Here is a 19,545-nt window from a genome sequence, read left to right as displayed (position 1 = left end):
TTTAACTTTCATGAATCCTGTCATTCTCAATTAAAAGTTTGTGCAAAAAAACCTCATTCAATAAGTTTCTGCTGACAAGTCCAGAGATTAATCGAAATCAAATCTTTTTAAAAATCATCAGCAGCAATAAATGTTTAGTGATTGCCCACTATTTTATGAATATGCTAAGTAATGAAAGTATAGTTCAAGCTTTTGGGAAACTTACATTTAAGTCATTCAAAAGAAAAGTTAGGGGACTTGATTATGAGTATATTGTTCTATGAGAAAACAATCCACTTATTCTTTGGTAGAAATTTTGTCTGTTTATTTTTCTGTTTGATTTTCTATAATTCTGATATTAAACTGGGACACGTCTGTGGGGAGTAGGGAAGAGGGCAATTGACTGAAGGGATCTGGGGATGAGGTTAGGCAGAAAAGGCAGGGGCTTGATTATTCATCTGGTTTGGGATTTGTCTGTTTTATAAATGAGCTGAGAACTAAAGTCATTATTTAGAAACAAAAGAAACTTTTTCATTAAAACCAGCTTTTATGGTTCAAAACGTTCTAAGTTCACTAGAAATTGGGTCAGAAGAGAATGACAAAGATGCCCAGCTGTGATGAGTTATCCAGTAAGAAGCTGTGGAAATACCCAAGGTAGTGTGTAACCCAGCTTTGGAGGGGTGGAAAAGGTCACTCCTGAAGGACTGGGGGGCAGGCAGACCTCAGCTAAACTTTCACAGGTAAGTGGGAGTTAGCCATGGGAAAGCAGATTGAGAAAGGAGGGAGCCATGCCCAGGAGCTCAGGTTCGAAGACCTGAAAGGTAAGCAGAGATCAGGAGAGGTCTTTACTGTCATGAAGGCAATGGAGATCCATTAGAAGGATTTAGGTTAGGGAAGGCCTTAAGCAGATTTGCCTTTGAATAAAGTCCCTTAGGACTAGTATGGAGAACAGATAGTGATGATTTTCCCCTTGTGCAGTTTCTATGGTTTGATTCCTCTGATTTATCATTTAAAATCATTAGTCATGTCAGATATCATGAACAGTTGTATGATTAAGGATCTATGCTCCCTCTATGAAGGGCACCTCCATGAAACACAGATGGCACTTACAAGGTGATCACCAGAATATATTCTTAATTTTTTACTTTCTCATATTGTAAAACATAACAGATTACATTACTCAGTGGTGCCATTTCTATAGTTTAAAGCATACTCAGGATTATGGACTCTTAGGAGCTTCACAAAGATAAATTCTGGAAAGTGTGAATGGAAACACATATATTCTGTCTCATCTTTTAAAGGTGCTAAGGCCAATTTTTCTCCAGAGAGAGGCAGTGCCTTTTGCTATTCTTTCAAACTTTTCTCAGCTATTGGCCTCTTCTATTATTATTGGCAAAAAAATTTAGTTCCTCACTTCTAAAGCAACTTCCTGGTAAGCCTAATAATAATGCCTACCTACCTTTCAGAATCAAAGAATATGAAAGAACTTATAACAAAAAGCAATGGTCACCTGCCCCACCCACTGTACATTTTCCAGAGGCAACAATTTTGAATCATTTTCTTGCTATTCTTAATTAATCAACTTTAGACATTTTCTTTTTACTTCCTGCTATGACAGATGAGGATTTAGCATATCGCTACCACATCTCAGTTCATTTACCTCCCTTCTCATTTCTTTTAGTCGTATCTCCACATTGTAGTTAGTTTCTCTGTTGCTGAGGTTGCAAATGGATGGCCTCAAGGCTAGGTCTGACTAGAAATGTGTTTTGTTTGGATTGCAGTGAGTTTTTTTTTTTTAAAAAACAACATTGAAATTTAGCATTTTTAAAAGTCCAAATGTTTAGTTTCTCACAAAAAGTCAGATGGAGCTTGTAGTTTTAGTTTCGTGGGGTTTCTGCGACAAAGTACCACAAACTAGGTAGCAGAGAACAACAAATGTATTCTCTCATTGATCGTGCTCCCTCCGAAAGCTCTAGGAAAGAATTCTTCCTTGGCTCTTCCCAGCTTCCGGTGGTTGCCAGCAATCCTTGGTGTTCTTTGATTTGTAGCTGTGTCACTCATATTTCTGCCTCTGTCTTCATGTGGCCTTCTTCCCTCTGTATGGCTGTGTCCCTTTGTCCAAATCTCCCCTTCCAGTGTCTACCAACCATTGGATTTAGGGCCTACCCTAATCCAGTGTAATGTCATCTTAACTAATTGCTTTTGCACCCTATTTCCAAGTAAGGTCACATTCTCAGATTCCAGGTAGACATGAATTTTGGGGCACACTAACCCAGTACATACTAAATATAGCCCCGTCCCCAAGACCAAAACTGGTGAAGTAGCTTATACTCTCTAGATGGGACAAGCCCCTACTGATGTGCCAATTCTCATCGCTTTTGTGAGGTACTTACATGCATTAAACCTGAGCCCTGTTTCTCATTTATGTTACCTGATCTGCCGTTATAAACATCTCAGTCTGCTAACTGTGCTATTGGTTACCTTTATAACTTTTAAATAATATACCAAACAGGCTTATTTATTTCATGTTTCATAAGCTTTTGTCAATATTTTATGGCTCCTTTCCTGTTTTGTAAGACCAGGATATTAGTTTTTTCCTCTTTTTCCTCTGTCTCTTCAGTTCCCTTTCCATTTCACAGGTTTTCTCAGCAGTACCTTAATTATTGTTATGGGTTGACTTGTATCTCCCCAATCTCCCCACCCAATTCATATGTTGAAGTCCTATACCCAGTATCTCAGAATATGATCTTATTTGGTGATTGCGGATGTAATTATACTGAAGTTGGGTGGGTTCCTAATCCAATACAGCTAATGGCCTTAAAAAAGGGAAATTTGGAGACAGGTACACACACACACAGGGCGAATGCCACATCAAGGTGAAATTGCAGTGATGCTGCAGAAGCCAAGGAAGGCCAATGATTGCCAGCAAACCACCCAAAACTAGGGGAGAGACATGGAAGAGATTCTCCCTCACAGTCCTCAGGAGGAACCAGCCTTCCAGGCACCTTGATATTGGATTTATAGCCTCCAGAACTATTGTTTAAATGTAGTTCCACAGTTTGTGGTACATTGTTATAGCAGCGCTAACAGATTAATATAGTTATATATATATATATATTCAATGTTGTAGTATTCATATTTTATTCTGAATTTTAAAGTAAATCTTGTGCTTTGTGGTCCTCAAATATTTGCTGATTTGGAGTTATCTATTCATATTTAAGAATGAAGCAACAGCCTTCCGCTTCCATTCATGATGGGGTCATCAGTATGGGGTTTGCCATCCTGTTTTAAACACCCAGGAAACTGGGTAAAATGTGTGAAATAAATGTTTGAAGCCACTTCTTTTCAGCCATTGAAGGAAAGGAAACTGACACAGTGTGTTTTTTGATTGTTACAGTTTTCTACCTGGAGGCAATATGTATCAGGTGGCACAGGGTGAAGAAATCCAGGCATCACTAGGAAGTCTCACTGAGGTGATGAGCCAGAGATAAGGACTTGGGAAGGGTGAGTTGACTGTAATTTGTGGTTGATGAATAAATACCAAAGAGGTGGGAGATGTGCAGAGAAAGAGATAAAGAAAAAAATTTACATGGGAATTCCCTTGATTATTTGGCAGAATACTAATCTGAACCTACATAAGGTGAAAACTACATGAGACTGGGTAAAGAACCAAAGCAGGGAGCTACAAGATAAACAAATCCTAGAGCTCACAAAGGGCTAATAGACATTTGCTCTTCTACTAACCAGAGTAAAGAGAACATGAAAAATCTGGAGCATCCATTATAGAACTAAGGTATTATGCCTTAGTAGTGAGGATAAATAAACATTAGAATAAAAGCTATTTTAGATCTGCCTTAACAAAGCCTAAAAGTAGGCCTTATAATGATCCCCAAGTAACTAAATTGCCTGCCAACCAAATCTAACATTCATTAAAAGGAGACAACTAAATTTTTTTTTTTCCTGGATAATTATTTTTTATTGAAGGGTAGTTGACACACAGTATTACATTAGTTTCAGGTGTACAACACAGTTCATTCAACATTTATATACATGATAATTCTAGGTACCAACTATCACCATACCAAGTTGTTACAATATTTTGACTATATTCCTTATGCTATACATTACATCCCAGTTACTTATTTATTTTATAATTGGAAGTGTGTTTATATATATATATATATTTTTGTGAGGGCATCTCTCATATTTATTGATCAAATGGTTGTTAACAACAATAAAATTCTGTATAGGGGAGTCAATGCTCAATGCACAATCATTAATCCACCCCAAGCCTAATTTTCGAGGAGACAACTAAATTAAAACATTCAACAACATAATCTTCATAATGTTCATCTCCTAAAAAAAAAAAAAGTCACTAGAGTAGTGGTGGAGAAGGTGAAAATATGGCCCCTGACTAGGAGAAAAATTAGGCTAGTTTTCTAAGGGCTGTTGTCTGTTTCTAGAATCAGAAATGTCAGATATGATGGAATTAACAGACAAAGGGTTTAAAATAGCCATTATAAATATGTTCAAATGTTTAAAGGAAACAAAAATGATAAAGAAAAAAGAAATGGAAGGTATACTAAAGAACCAAATGGGACTTCCAGAGGTAAAAAATACAACATGTGAAATGAAAATTTCACCGGATGAACTTAATAACAGTTTAGATACTGCAGAAGAAAAGATCAATGAACTTGAAGACAGAGTAATAGAAATCATCCATTGTGGGGAAAAAGTAGAGGAAAAAACTGAAAAATAATTAATGGAGCCTTAATGACCTATGATATAATTTCAAGATGTCAAATGTATGTGTAATCAAGGTCCCAAAGGAGAAAAGAAGGAGGAAGATGTGGAAAAATTACTGAAGAATAGCCAAAATGTTTCCAAATATGATTAAAGCTTTTAAAAAAATCAGAGATCCAAAATAAGTGAAAGTCAAGCAAGAAAACACAAAGAAAACCATTGCAAAGCACATAATGATTATATTGCTAAGACCAGTGATAAAGAGAACACTTATAAAGTAGCCAGAGAAAAAGAAAAACTTATCACAGACTTCTTACCAGAAACGAAATCAGAAGACAGTGGAACAAATGGTGAAGGAAAAGGACTGTCAATCTGGAATTCCATATCTTAAAAAAAAAAACCTTTCAAAATAAAGGCAAAATAAAAGTTTTTTAGACAGACAAAGCTGAGTGAATTTGTTATCAGCAGACCTGCACTACAAGAAATGTTAAACAATATTTTCAGGCTGAAGGAAATGATATCAAAGAATCTTGTATCTACACAAAGGAGTGATGGCTTTAGAATTGATAAATAGGTGAGTAATTATTAAGAGACTTTAAACTTAATTTTAATTTCTTTTGAGGATAACTGATTGTTTAAAGCAAAATTTATATTTTGGGCTCTGTAATATATATAGTACATTATTACAGGTAGAATTGAAACTAATGACAAAAATAGCACAAAGGATGGGAGGGAGAAATAGAAGTATATTGTGGTAAGGTTTCTGCACTATACTTGAAGTAGTATAATATTATTTGAAGGTAGATTCTACTGAGTTAAAGGCACATATGATAAGCCCTTGAGCAAGCACACACACACATACACATAACAGGTATAGCTAATAGTGGAGATAAAATGGAGTACATTAAATATAAATAAACTAGACACTCCAATTAAAAGGGTTTGCCAAACTGGGTTTCAAAAAACTGCAAGACCCAAATAGATGCTATATAAAAAAATTTGCTTTAAAAATAAAGATACATATAGGTTAAAAGGACAGAAGAACATACAACATGTAAACAATTATCATGAGAAAGCTGGAATGGCTCTACTAAAAACAAAGTAAACATCAAAACAAAGAATAAAGCCAGATATAAAACATTCTTTTCAGTTTCAATAGAAAGGGAGGATTTAAATTAGTCAGGAAGATATACTATCTAAATGTATATGCACCTAATCACAGCATTTCAAAATAATGAAGCAAAAATTGATAGAATTAAAGGAGAAATAGAAGACCCCACAACTGCAGTTGGAGATTTTACGCAGGTCTGTAATTGATAGGTTAAGCAGTGAATCTGTAAGAACATTTTCTTTTTATGAAAATTAACTGAAAATGGATCATAGACCTAATTTTAAAATACAAAGCTATAAAACTTCCAATGGAAACACAGGAGAAAATATATTTGACCTTGGGTTTGGTAATGAATTTTAGATACACCAAAGGGATCATCTATGATAGAAAAACTTGGTAAGTTGTACCTTAAAAGATTTTAAATGTCTCTTCTGTGAAGAGAGTGAAAAGGCAAGCCTCAGGCAGGAAATATTTGCGAAACATGTATAGGACTTGTATCAAAAATACACAATGAGCTCTTAAAGTTTAACTACAAGAAAATAACCCAATTTAAAAATAGGTAACGTATCTATAAAAAACACCATATCAGAGAAGATATACAGATAGCAAATAAGCATGAAAAAATGCTCAATAGCATTTGTCATTAGAGGTCTTCAAATTAAAATAACAATGAGATACCATTACATATCCACCAGAATTGCTAAAATCCAAAAAAACTGACAGTATCTCTTGCTGGTGAGGATGTGGAGAACAGGAATTCTCATTCATAGCTGGTGGAAATAGAAAATGGCAGACATTTGGCAGTTTCTTACAAAGCTAAACCTAGTCTAGACATAATCTTACCATATGATGCAGCAATTGCACAGTATTTATGCAACTGATTTGAAAAATGATGTCTATGCAGAAACCTACACACAAAGGATTATAGCAGCAGAATATTCATAATCACTCATAATTGGAAGCAACCAAAACATGCTTCAATAGGTGAATGGATAAGCAAACTGTGGCGCATCCATACAATAGAATAGTCTTCAGTGATAAAAAGAAATGAGCTATTAAGCTATGAAAAGACATGGATGAATTTTAAATTGATATTGCTAAGTGAAAGATGCCTGTCTAAAAAGACTAAATGCTATGTAGTTACAATTTACAAAAGGTAAAATTATAGCAATGTTAAAAGGATCAGCAATTGCCAGAGGTTTAAGGAGAGGAGAAGAGGGCTGAATAGATGAAGCACAGGGGATCTTACAGAGCAGTGAAACTATTCTATATGATGCTCTAATGTTTTTATCTAATGATAACTGATATCTAATAGTGTATGTGTGAGTTTCATAGCAGTTTTACTTATAATAGCCCAAACTGGAAATGACCTGAATGTCCAAGCACAGGTGAACTTATATACAATGTGGTATATCCATACGATATAGTACTACTCATCAATAAAAAGAAATGAATTATCGATATAAGCTACAACATGATGACTCTCAAAGACACTATAATGAGCAAGAGAAGCCAGAACCACATAAATTATGACTCAATTCATCAGGCATTCTAGAACATGAAAACGAATCTATAGTTAGTTGCCTAGGGGTATGGTGGTGGTGGGGACTGATTGCAAAGAGGCAGAAGGAAACTTTGTGTTGGTGTGAATGAAATATTCTTTATTTTGCGTGGTGATTACATGCCTTATACATTGATCACTATATTACACATAACTTATACATCAATAAAGTTTTTTTTAGAAAAGACGCAACACTAAGACTGAATGGATGATTTGTACACAAAGGAGGAGTTCTTAAAGTCATGGACCTTCCTTAGGAATACAGGTCAAGGGCTGGCTTTTATGCTGGAAACTTCTCACATGCTAGAATAGAGAACTTTTCTCAGCTGTACTGACTACTTCCTGGAATGCCTTGTTCTCCCTAGACAGTTCTTTAGAAAAGAATTCTCCTGCCCTCCTCAACTTCCAAGTGAATCACCCAAGTGTCACTGTTCTGAGTTTCAAGGTATGGGTGGGAGTTGGTCGTTCCCTGTACACCTTCATATTATTCTGATTCTGCCTCAGTTCTCTTTCCTTCCCTCTGCAAAACTTCCAATACCCAAGCCCAGAACCTCTCCCAAGTTCTGTGAATCCAAAGTTGTTAATTTGCTCTTAATATTTTTACTTTGTAATGTGTATCCATTGATTTAATCCTAATTAAAGGATACTGTGGTAGTTATCATTGCTGCAAATACTGCAAAATTTAGGGGCTTTAAACAACAACAAAAAAGAAGATGAGGATCACTGGAGATCATCTTGGAGGCTGGCTGACACAGTAAGTACTGACTGACTTGTGGGTTTATGTCTGTCTGCCTCATTTGTATTTCTCAGCCTGGGCTGTCACCTGTGAAGAAAATACCAATCGACTTTTATTAGTATGACAGAAACTATGATAAACATGACCCATGAATTCTATAGCATTTAAAAATTACATTTGTATGTATGCTTTTCTAAAAAATTTAATAGCTTATTATTTTTTTTTAGCAGTTTTATGTTTATAGAAAAATTGAGCAAGCACAGAGAGTTTACATATATTCTCCCAGCCCCCAGTTGCTTTCTCTTAACGTCTGGCATCAGTGTGGTACATTTATTACAGTTAATGAGCCCATGTTGATATATTATCATTAACTAAAGTCCATAGTTTACATTAGGATTTAATCTTTGTGTTGTACTTTCAATGGATTTTGACAAATGTAAAATGACATGTATCTTTACGTTTATCATACAGAACACTTTCACTTCCTTAAAAATATCTCCTGCTCTGCCTATTCATCTCTCCATTCCTCCTGAACTCCTGATCTTTATTACTAGTTTTGCTTTTTCCAGAACGTCATAAAGTTGGAATTATACAGTATGTAGCCTTTTCAAATTGGCTTCTTTCACTTAGTAATATGCACCAGTTTCCTCTAGTCTTTTTGTGGCTTGATCACTCAATTCTTTTTATTGCTGAGTAATATTCCAGTGTATGGATGTACCACTGTTTGTTTATCTGTTTACTTATTAGAGGGACATCTTGGTTGCTTCTAAAATTTCACAATTATAAATAAAGTTGTTACAAACATTAATGTAAAAGTTTTTACATGGATACTTACTTCTTTTTCATCCCTGGTTCTTAAGATTTACACTGGACTTTTTTTTTTCTTAGATTGTTTCTTCCATATCTGAGGAAAATCCCTCATCTTATCTACATGAGCCCAAATTCTTATTAGGTTCTCAGTAAATATTAATTATCAGAAGATCTCCTCAAAATTCATACAGACATTTTAAAATTTGTTAAATGATTTTAAAAATCTTTTGGATTTCTAGGCTTTTGACCATTTTCACAGAAAGGTAGAATTAGGTGCTGTAGTTGAGACTGAAGCACTAAATAACTTTAGCATAATGTGACCAAATGTATTTTTAGTTTTTTCAGTTGATGTTTTAAATGTCTTATTTTGTAATTTCGCTTTCTATCCTTAACTGATCACTTCATTAAGTAAAACTCCTAGCATAACCACACTGGAATTACTGAATATTCCACTTGACTACAGAATGAAGATTATGTTTCTTTAAAAACATCACACTCAATTCATGTGTTTTTATTACTTTTCAAGCCATTCTAGAGGCACCCATGGCACTAAAACAAACTGCTCTGTGTGGGAACACGTATTTTGCTTTAGTTCTAGGCAGCTGTATTGGACAGCTGTACTTTCTTGGCTGCATCATATCCAACCCAAACAGGAAGAAGGAATCCCTTCCCTGTCTCGTTGAGAGGCCTGCCCCCTTTCACACTCTGGAAATGGGAGTGGCCATATCCTTGTTTCCCCACCCTTAGCAGGGAGGGCATCAGCACATGGTCTTTAACCGATGATCACTTTTCCAGAATTTGAATCTTTACCAAATGACACAAAGACAAAGAGGCTATGAGTTGTAATTTACAGCACTGGGGAGATTATCTCCAATGGCATTGTGATGGAGGTGGCAGCAGGGCCCTGTGAGTTCTAAAACAGAGAGGGCTGTGTTGGTCCCGAGCTGTTCCTGCTAACATTTTTGTTTCTTGGCTGACTGGAGTTACCTGACTCTACCTATTTTTCAACCCTGGTATTACAGCTTCCTATCAATTCATTAGCCCATTACACCCTTCCAATAAAGTCCTTTCTTAAAATTGTTTGAGTAGCTGTTACTTTCAATTGAAGTGTTTTAGCTGATGTATCAATAAAATCAACCAATCCATCCATTAATTCTCCCAATATTCATTAAGCACCTACCAAGTACCATGCATTGTGCTAAACTTCAGAATATGACGGTGAGTGAAGCTGTCAATTCCCCACTGTCTTGGAACCTGCAGTCTATTTGAGGATACAGAGAAAATTGATGATTGTGACATCTGCTTGATGAGGAAGGACACTTCATTGGGAACACAAAGGAGGAGATTTTAACAACCTTAGTGATGGTAGTGGCAGTGGGGCAGAAAAAGCTTTAAGTGATATTTAAATTGAGATTTGCATGGGTAAAAATTAGACCTAGTTGGGAGGTAGGAGGTGTGGTGATTATTCCCAATAGAAGAGACAGCCCATGTGAAAGTCTGGAGTTCAGAGAAGTACAGGACCTTTAAAGAACTGAAAAGAAGTTCTATATGACTAAAGTACAGAGTTTGAGCAGAGTTAGAAAGATGGGTCTGAAATGATAGGTGGGACTTGGCTCATGCAGAGTAATGTGAGTCCCATGAAGGTGTAAGCACCTTCTCATATAAGCAGTTGCAAACAATTGAAGGGTTTCAAGCAGAAGCCTCAGTGTGGTGCCTGTGTACCTGGGGAAATTGGGTCAGAAAAGGCTTCAAAATTTAGGTGTGGGAGCAAAAATCTCTGATAATCATGACTTCAAAATCTTTTTTTCTAAAGAATGATAATGTGCTTCAGCAAATGTATTTTGTTTTGGTTAATAATTTTTAAACATTAGCTAATGTGGCCCCGCCCCATTAGTTCATGTGTCCATAGAATATTATTGCTACAATGAGACAGAATAACTTGATTTTAAAAGTTTCTCACATTGATGTTTTGAACCATAGCTTGGTTTGTCTTTGTTCTTACACTTTTGGGCAATGTGCCATTAAGATTGGAGAGTGAGTTGGAGTTGTGTTTTTGTTTTGTAAAGTGGGAGGAAGAGAGCCAGCATGATACCTTGAGCACAAGAACAGATCAGGCAGATCAATTTCAGAAATATAGAAGTTGAGGATCTGAAAACTGGCTTACTCAAAACTTTCCTAGCCTATGTACCCCTTGTAATGTCTTTGAGTACCACTGGTGAGTTTGATAATGAAGAATCTAATGTAGAGAGTACTAGGTGGCAGACCAAATGAACTGGGCTTCTTTTACAAAGTAGCAGTAGGACCTTAGACGAAACATTTGATTTGTGTAAATCTCAATTTCTACTGGAAATTTTTAGTTATGCCCAGGACACCGGGGAGAAGGCCAGACAGTAATACAGAGAGGGAAAAGGAAAGGCAAGCATGCATGGTTGCTGAAGACAACTTATAAAGGAAAAGGAAGAGATTGTGTGGATATAGATCAAGAAATGCTTTTTTAAGAAGTATTTTTATTTGTGTTTAAGATATAGTTTGGGGTTAAAATTCCAGTGTTAAATTCTTGTTTGTGTGAATGTAGACAAATCAATCTGTTTGAGCTTTACTTTCCTTGACTGTTAAATGGGAATGTGTCACTTTGCACATTAGGTGATAATTAAAGACAAACTAAGCCTTATTTCAGTTAGCATAATGTTTTCAAAATTCATCCATGTTTTTGGGTTTCTTCGCCTTTTTGGGTATTACGAATTATGCTATTAATATTTGCATACAAGTTTCTGCATGGAGATGTGTTTTTATATCTCATAGGGTAAAAATGGAGGAGTATTACTGATGGGTCATATTGTAATTCCATGCTTAACATTTTGAGGAACTGACAAACTGTTTTCCAAAGTGGCTGTACCACTTTTACATTCCTACCTTCATTGTATGAAGGTTCTGTTTTGTCCACTGCTTTGTAAAAGAAGCCCAGTTCATTTGGTCTGCCATCTAGTACTCTCTACATTAGATTCTTCATTTTCAAACTCACCAGTGGTACTCAAAGACATTACAAGGGGTACATAGGCTAGGAAAGTTTTGAGTAAGCCAGTTTTCAGATCCTCAACTTCTGTATTTCTGAAATTGATCTGCCTGATCTGTTCTTGTGCTCAAGGTATCATGCTGGCTCTCTTCCTCCCACTTTACAAAACAAAAACACAACTCCTACTCATTCTCCAATCTTAATGGCACATTGCCTAAAAGTGTAAGAACAAAGACAAACCAAGCCATGGTTCAAAACATAAGTGTCAGAAACTTTTTAAATGGATTGTAGCCATCCCAGTGTTGAAGTGGTATCTTATTGTGGTTTTTATCTGAATTTCCTTAATGGCTAATGATGTTGAACATCTTTTCATGTCCATTTTAGCAATCTGTGTATCTTTGGAAAAATGTCTATTCAGATCCCTTGACTGTTTTTAAATTGGTTTATTAATCATCCCATTATGGAGTTGGACAATAGGTTCACTGAGTTATGCCGATATTCCAAATATTTACACATTTTAAAAGTCTAATAACTTAGAAAATTGTGGAAAACATGAACACACAGGGACACATTCCATTTGCCATCAGAATGATGATGTCATTGTATCATGTGGCCTCTGGAAAACTCCATTGTACATTGATGAACGAATGACAGTGATAAAGACACCATGTCTTCTTTCTTTACTGAAGTATTGTTGATATGCCATCTTATATTGGTTTTAAGTATATAACACAGTGGTTCAACAGTTACCTACATAATTAAATCCTTACCCCACTAGTGCAGTTACTGTCAACAAAGAAAGACGTTACAGGATCATTGGCTATATTCTCCATGCTGTATTACCATCTGTGTGACCAACGTATATTACGACTGAAAATTTTTGTGCTCCTTTATCCCCCGCTCCATGGCAAACACCAGTCAGTTCTCAGGGTCTATGAGTCTACTGTTATTCTGTTCATTTTGTTTTGTTTTTAGATTCCACATGTAAGTGAAATCATATTGTATTTTCTCTGCCTGGCTTATTTCACTAGCATAATACCCTCTAGGTCCATCCATGTTGTAACAAATGGCAGGATTTCTTTCTTTTTTATGGAAGAATAATATTCCATGGTGCGTATGTACCATTTCTTCTTTATCCATTCATCTATTGAGGGGCACTTTGGTTGCTTCCACATCTTGGCTATTGTAAATAATGTAGGAATAAACATAGGGGTGCATGTATCTTTTCAAATCATAGATTTTTGTTTTCTTCAGGTAAATTCCTAGAAGTAGAGTTATGTCTTCTTCTTAGTACAGTGAAAATAGTTTTGGCTCGATGACCCATTAAAAAGGTTTTAGTCTCAGGCCACACTTTAAACAACTGATATGGTAAGATATGACCTGTCAGATAAACAAAGAAAGCAAAAAATTTACCTTAAAAAAAAAAACAGGATACAGTAATACACAAACAGTAAAATACTAAAATACAGTTCCAATTTCATATCTCTTTATAGGAAGGCAAATAGACAAGTATATAGAAATAGATGGTTTCTAATTTAAAGGTCTTTTATTTTTTGGAGTTTTAACCCTATTAATTATTTGTGTTTCAATTTATGTGGGCCAGTTATCTTTGAGGAGCTCAAAATACCTCATTCTTCCTCTTCTCCCTATCCACCCAAGACAGAACCTGTGTGGAAACAGGTGGGTAGCAGAACCCTACCAAAAATATTTTACTTCACGTTTTCTGTTTGCAGCCTGGACTGGAAACTATTCAATTACTATGTATCATGTTTTCTTTGCAGGTATAGAAGATGAAATCATCAAGTGGAATTGGTTATAGATATTTGGAACTGCTAGATAAATCTCTTATTTTGCTCTCCATGTTCTGTTACTCCAGGCATTTCAAAGTAGGAGTAGGCTGATCCTAATTTTTGGAAAAAGCCACTTGCTAACTGGTCTTCAGCAGGAGATTGGTTATAGGACCTTCACTCAGCAATGTTGCCAAGGAAAATTTGTATTAGATACCCCATCCTTACTTTTTTCTCTATTCAGTTTTCCCAAGGCCGTTAACACTTCCTCTGGCTGCACAGTAGGCCCTACATGGGCCCACACATGCCTACCCTCCTGGGCAATGCTCTTTAACTTCAAGATTACCTATTCCTTGGCCTCCTACTTTATCCTTCAGCAAACACACACCCTTTGTATTCATTCTTTCAGTGAAGTCAGATTTTAGCTTATAGCAGTCCAGTCTGTGAAACAGTGTTAGTGGATGTCAAGCTAATTAAAATAATTTACACTAATGAATGATGGATGGATACCAAGTGTTTACACTAATGAATGATGGATGGATACCAAGTGTTTAGGAACTAAGAACCAATAGACGGTCTGAACAAACTTGCAGAGGGTTGACTATAGTCATTGAACTGACTGCTTAACTTTTTAACCATATTAAAAGCCAGTAAGCATTTAGATTTTAATCTAATTATCCCAAGTGTCCAGTGTATAAATGAAAGGCAAACCTGGTAAAACAAGAAATAAGATATAAGGCCACTGAATGGTTACACTTGGCAGCCCCAAAAGTTTAGATATTAAAGTGAAAATAGGTGAAAGCCAAGAGGGCAACCCTTATTTGAGCAAGATGTTTTGACTTCAGCGCTGCTGGTAATAATTCTGGGATTTTCAGTAGTGACTTTGACGTTTCTTTTATTCCCCGGATTAAGCTAAGGCTTTTTTTTTAAAAAGTAAACTTCAGTGTTACCGAAGCTGAAGATTGATTCCCAGATGTGTTTTTGGGTTAAGATGGGGGTCTCGAAATTGGGCATTTGTGTGACAGTTTAAGCTAACGTCACCTCCGCCCTCTTTCGCAGGGTGCCCTCAAGTAGCTTGGCAGAGGGTATATGAAGAGGTCCACTAAATTTCATTAATTCTCTCAGAGTCTCTAGATTCCTGCTCTCTCCGTGACCTTTCAACAGACAGGCGGTAAGACGCGCCTGCAGTGAGTCTCAGCCGGCATCGCGCACTGGACGTAATTAACAAGCACAACCCGCAAGCCATCACTGCGAGTGTCTGGTGACAGCAGTGGGCGACGCACGAATTTGTCTCCTTTCTTTAACCCTTCTCACAGAGTTCCACCCTCGCCGGAAGTGGAGCGATTCTATTACGCCACTTCCGGTCCAGACGCCAGTCGATGGCGGGAGCGAGCCCGCCAGTGCGCGGCAACTTTGTTCCCGCCTCCTTCGCCCCGACACCACTCACCTTCGGCTTACTCAGAGCGTGATGTGCGTGCGCGCCCCCGGGCTTCCGTGTGGGCCGAAGGGAAAGGCCGAAAGAGCGAGGCGAGAAGGAGGGGTTGTGGAGGTTAGGGCCCAACCAGCAAGTCCTGTCGCCCGCCCTCTTCCTGACGAGAAGCGGAGAGGGAAGGGGAGGAGCAAGCCGGCCGGCCGTGCACACCAGGAGCCTCCTCGTGGAGGGGGGGCATCGGGGGAAGGGGAAGCTCCGCCACCTCTGTTCGCGGCGGTGGAAGAAGAAAGTCAGGACCCGTATCCACCGCCACAGACTCAGAAACGCCCCTCGCTACCATCTCCCCGGAAACAGCCCCCCGCCCAGCCCCGCACACTCGCTTCCCCCAACCGTGAGCCGCAGCCCGGTCGCCCCCGTCTCGCCCCGCCCCGCCGCCCGTCCCTCAGGCCGCAGAGTGCGCGAGGCTCTGGGCCGGGAGTTGTTGTCAGGCCTGGGCCACTTCCGAGGAGCCCGCCGTGTGTCGCCGCCACCACAGGACGACGACGTCGACGCGGAGGAGGCGGCGGCGGAGGCGTGTTGTTGTCTCGCCCACTCCCCTCCCCTGAACTCGCACCCAACGTCAGGGCGCGATGGAGTGAAGCGAAGACGAAGGTGGTACTTCCGCGTTGCGCTGCCCGAGCCGAGAGCGCGGCCGAGGCCGCTCCCCCACCCCGGGGGCACTTGGAGGACTCCGGATTCCCTCGCGGGTCAGCGCCCGGCGCATCTGGTGTTTTTGCTGGCGAGGACAGGACGACGAGCACTGTCGGGAGCTCTGCCATCCGGATTCCTGCTTCTCTCAGGCCCGGAGGCCGCTGCATACCCCCACTGTGACCTGGAACCCGGGACCCGAGTCCCGACCCGGATTATCGTAGCGCGTCTCCCGGCCGGCCCGGAGCTCGGTGTCCCCCCGCCGCCGTCGCTGTTCCAGTTTCCAGCGAGGGAGATGGCCAGGATCTGACCCGGGAGGAGGCCGCACCCGCGCCGCGCTCTGCGGCGGGCTTTAGGCGATGCCGAGCAGCTCGGACACGGCGCTGGGGGGAGGCGGGGGCCTGAGCTGGGCGGAGAAGAAGTTGGAGGAACGCCGCAAGCGGAGGCGATTCCTGTCCCCTCAGCAGCCGCCGCTGCTGTTGCCGCTCCTGCAGCCGCAGCTCCTGCAACCGCCGCCGCCCCCGCCGCCTCTGCTCTTCCTGGCTGCTCCCGGCACGGCCGCCGCCGCAGCCGCCGCCGCCGCGGCCTCCTCCTCTTGCTTCAGCCCGGGCCCCCCTCTGGAGGTCAAGCGGCTGGCGAGAGGCAAGAGGCGCGCAGGAGGGCGGCAGAAGCGGCGCCGCGGGCCCCGCGCCGGGCAGGAGGCGGAGAAGCGTCGGGTCTTCTCGCTGCCCCAGCCGCAGCAGGACGGCGGTGGCGGTGCTAGTAGCGGCGGGGGTGTGACCCCGCTGGTGGAATACGAGGATGTGAGCTCCCAGTCCGAGCAGGGGCTGCTGCTGGGGGGGGCCAGCGCGGCAACGGCGGCGACGGCTGCCGGGGGAACGGGGGGCAGCGGCGGGAGTCCGGCCTCCTCCTCCGGCACACAGCGGCGCGCGGAGGGGTCGGAGCGCAGGCCTCGCCGGGACCGCCGCAGCAGCAGCGGCCGCAGCAAGGAGCGCCACCGCGAGCACCGGCGGCGGGACGGGCAGCGCGGCGGCAGCGAGGCCTCCAAGTCCCGCAGCCGCCACAGCCACAGCGGCGAGGAGCGGGCAGAGGCGGCCAAGAGCGGCAGCAGCAGCAGCGGCGGTGGCCGCCGGAAGAGCGCCTCGGCCACGTCCGGCGGCGGCCGCAAGGACCGAGACGCGAAGGCCCACCGGAGCCGGACTAAGTCGTCCAAGGAGCCGCCTTCGGCCTACAAGGAGCCGCCCAAGGCCTACCGGGAGGACAAGACCGAGCCCAAGGCCTACAGGCGGCGGCAGCGGTCGCTGAGCCCTCTGGGAGGCCGGGACGACAGCCCTCTGTCCCACAGGGCCTCGCAGAGCCTGCGGAGCCGCAAGTCCCCCAGCCCGGCGGGAGGTGGCAGCAGCCCCTATTCTCGGCGGCCGCCTCGCTCTCCGAGCCCCTACAGCCGCCGCCGCTCGCCCAGCTACAGCCGCCACAGCTCCTACGAGCGCGGCGGCGACGTGTCCCCCAGCCCCTACAGCAGCAGCAGCTGGCGCCGCTCCCGGAGCCCGTACAGCCCCGTGGTCAGGTGAGTGTGCTGTCCGAGCGACGGCGTGTGGCCGCGCTGGCCAGATCCCAGGAGGCGGGGAAGGCGGTGAGTGGGCTTCGGAACCACCACGCCTTCGAGCCGGACTAGAGAACCCAACTGCAGACGGGTTTTCGCGCGCCCGTGACACCTCTTAGGGCATTGGAGGGACAAAGCAACAGGTCCAACAGTTTCTCCTCGCTCTGGCAGGGACGGTCTAGGGAAGAGTTCAAAGTTTTAAACTTGTTTCGTTAATATACTGACAAGTTTCTCTCAGCCGCTCTTTGCTTTTCCAGCACAATTACTTTGGGAAAGCTAGAGGTTGTTTAATTTGTCATGACTTTGAAAGCTCTCTGAAGAGGTTTCATTGTTGGAGATTTAGGAATGGATTGCTGCTTAGGGACTAAATATTGTAAAATAGAATCAGAACCACGTGCTGTTGTCAGAGTTAGCAAATGTTTCAAATGATTAATACAGCTCTGGGAAAAGCAACCTTTTTGTAAAGTTTATTCTTTCAGTTTGTGAAAAAGCTTATGTGGAACGTGTAGTTCTAAATTCTGAAGATAACCATTTTGTGACATTCTTGTGAGGAATAGTTTTTTACCTGATCTTTCAAAGTCGTAATTATAAAAAGTAGAAAAAGATGACAAGATTGTAGTTTCTATGTTGATTAGACAACAACCAGTTGCTAATGACTTTTTAAATGTAATCTAGTTGGTGTAATCCAGTGTAACCAAGTGAATGGTAACACTATTACACTATTTACTATTACTTTAAAATTAACTAACCCTTTAAGTATCAGGACCTTTGTTCAGAAATCTTTAAAAGGTACAGTTTAATCGAGTGAAATTGGAGTTTTTTATGTCGCTGTTGTGCCGTGTTGTATAATGCTATTCTCAAAAAAAAAGTGTGTGCACTTATGTCAACTTACCTTTTAAGCAAAGTGAATTAAAAATCACTTTTGAGTATTTTGCAGGTTCTTATGTTCCATAAGACGTCTGTAAATTCTAGGCCTTTAGTATTTCGGGTATTATAAAATGATGTTTGCATTAATTGTGTTTTTCCTATTGGTCTTAGTTTTCAGTAATGTCATACGGATTCTGAGTACTTCTAAGTACAAGTTATGGTTCAATATATGTACCTGTAAAGTTAGCAGATCTTTTTGAACTGTCAGCCTAGTAAGTTTGTAAAGATGGGATGCAAGTAGAGACCTGGTTGTACACTTTAAACCAAAGCAGCTGTATAGATCTCATCATTCTTACAGTGTTCACATTAAAAATGCTATTTGATGCCTTAAGCAAAGGCTATCAGCACTGAAAATTTCACCAAATTTATCCTTTGTATCTTGACTTTAAATTTACTTTTAAAGTATTTTAGGTTTGTGGGTTTTTTTTGCATTTGAATTTTTGACAGCTGATTAGGTTAAGTTTCAGGACTTGAAAATAGCAATTTTTAGTGTATGATGCAGTTTTAAGAATGGATTTTGTGTTTATCAGGCTATGTAGTTGATGGATATTTATCAAGTTCCTTTATTATCTAATAAGCTACATATCTTGTATATATATGTGTGTATAATATAATAGTGGTATGTTTGATTAAGATTATTCATATTTAGAAAATATTTGTTGAGCATATGGATGCCAGATACTGTTCTAGGGACTGGAATATTAGCAATGAAGAAATTCAAGGTCCTTGCCTTTGCAAAGCTTTTGTTCTAGAGGACCTCTCATTACTAGAATCTTTTCACACTGTTTATTTACACTGACCTCCAGTATTTCTATAGATTAGATTTTGAAGAAATTTTAGAATATCTCAGCCAGCATTCCTGACAGCTGTCCATTTGGTGTGTGCCTGCATACATCTAAAAGTGGGATGATTACTTTAAGACAGGTTATTCCATTAGATTCGGGAAGTTCTAGTCCTGGTTTGCCCAGTATCTTAGCAAGACTCTTGGAGACTCAGTTTCCTAAGCTGTAATAGGAAAATAGTTGTTTCTGTGGATTATTTCAAGTAGTAATTGAAAGTATGTGTTTTGTAAAGTAAACAAATATTACAGACTATTGTAGAAAAGTTATGTCCAATTATTGAATAGCCTGAATTGCTAGAGTTCTTCATATTGAAA

At 40.5% G+C, this 19,545-nt stretch overlaps 1 protein-coding gene across 4 annotated transcripts in view; it reads left to right on the top strand.

Moving 5' to 3' along the window:
- Positions 1-16,012: 16,012 nt before the first annotated feature.
- Positions 16,013-19,545, top strand: part of CDK13 (cyclin dependent kinase 13) — a 139,432-nt gene continuing 135,899 nt past the window's right edge. For all 4 annotated transcript variants that reach the window (XM_036918911.2, XM_036918909.2, XM_036918910.2 and 1 more), the window contains exon 1: positions 16,013-17,426. In XM_036918911.2, coding sequence (XP_036774806.1) covers positions 16,219-17,426 — 1,208 coding nt within the window. In that variant the 5' untranslated portion in view covers positions 16,013-16,218. The remainder of the gene's footprint in view (positions 17,427-19,545) is intronic.

Source organism: Manis pentadactyla, chromosome 7, assembly GCF_030020395.1.
Source record: "Manis pentadactyla isolate mManPen7 chromosome 7, mManPen7.hap1, whole genome shotgun sequence".
Taxonomy (NCBI): domain Eukaryota; kingdom Metazoa; phylum Chordata; class Mammalia; order Pholidota; family Manidae; genus Manis; species Manis pentadactyla.
Note: the sequence above shows the minus strand (reverse complement) of the source record. Positions and strands in the feature narration are given on the sequence as shown.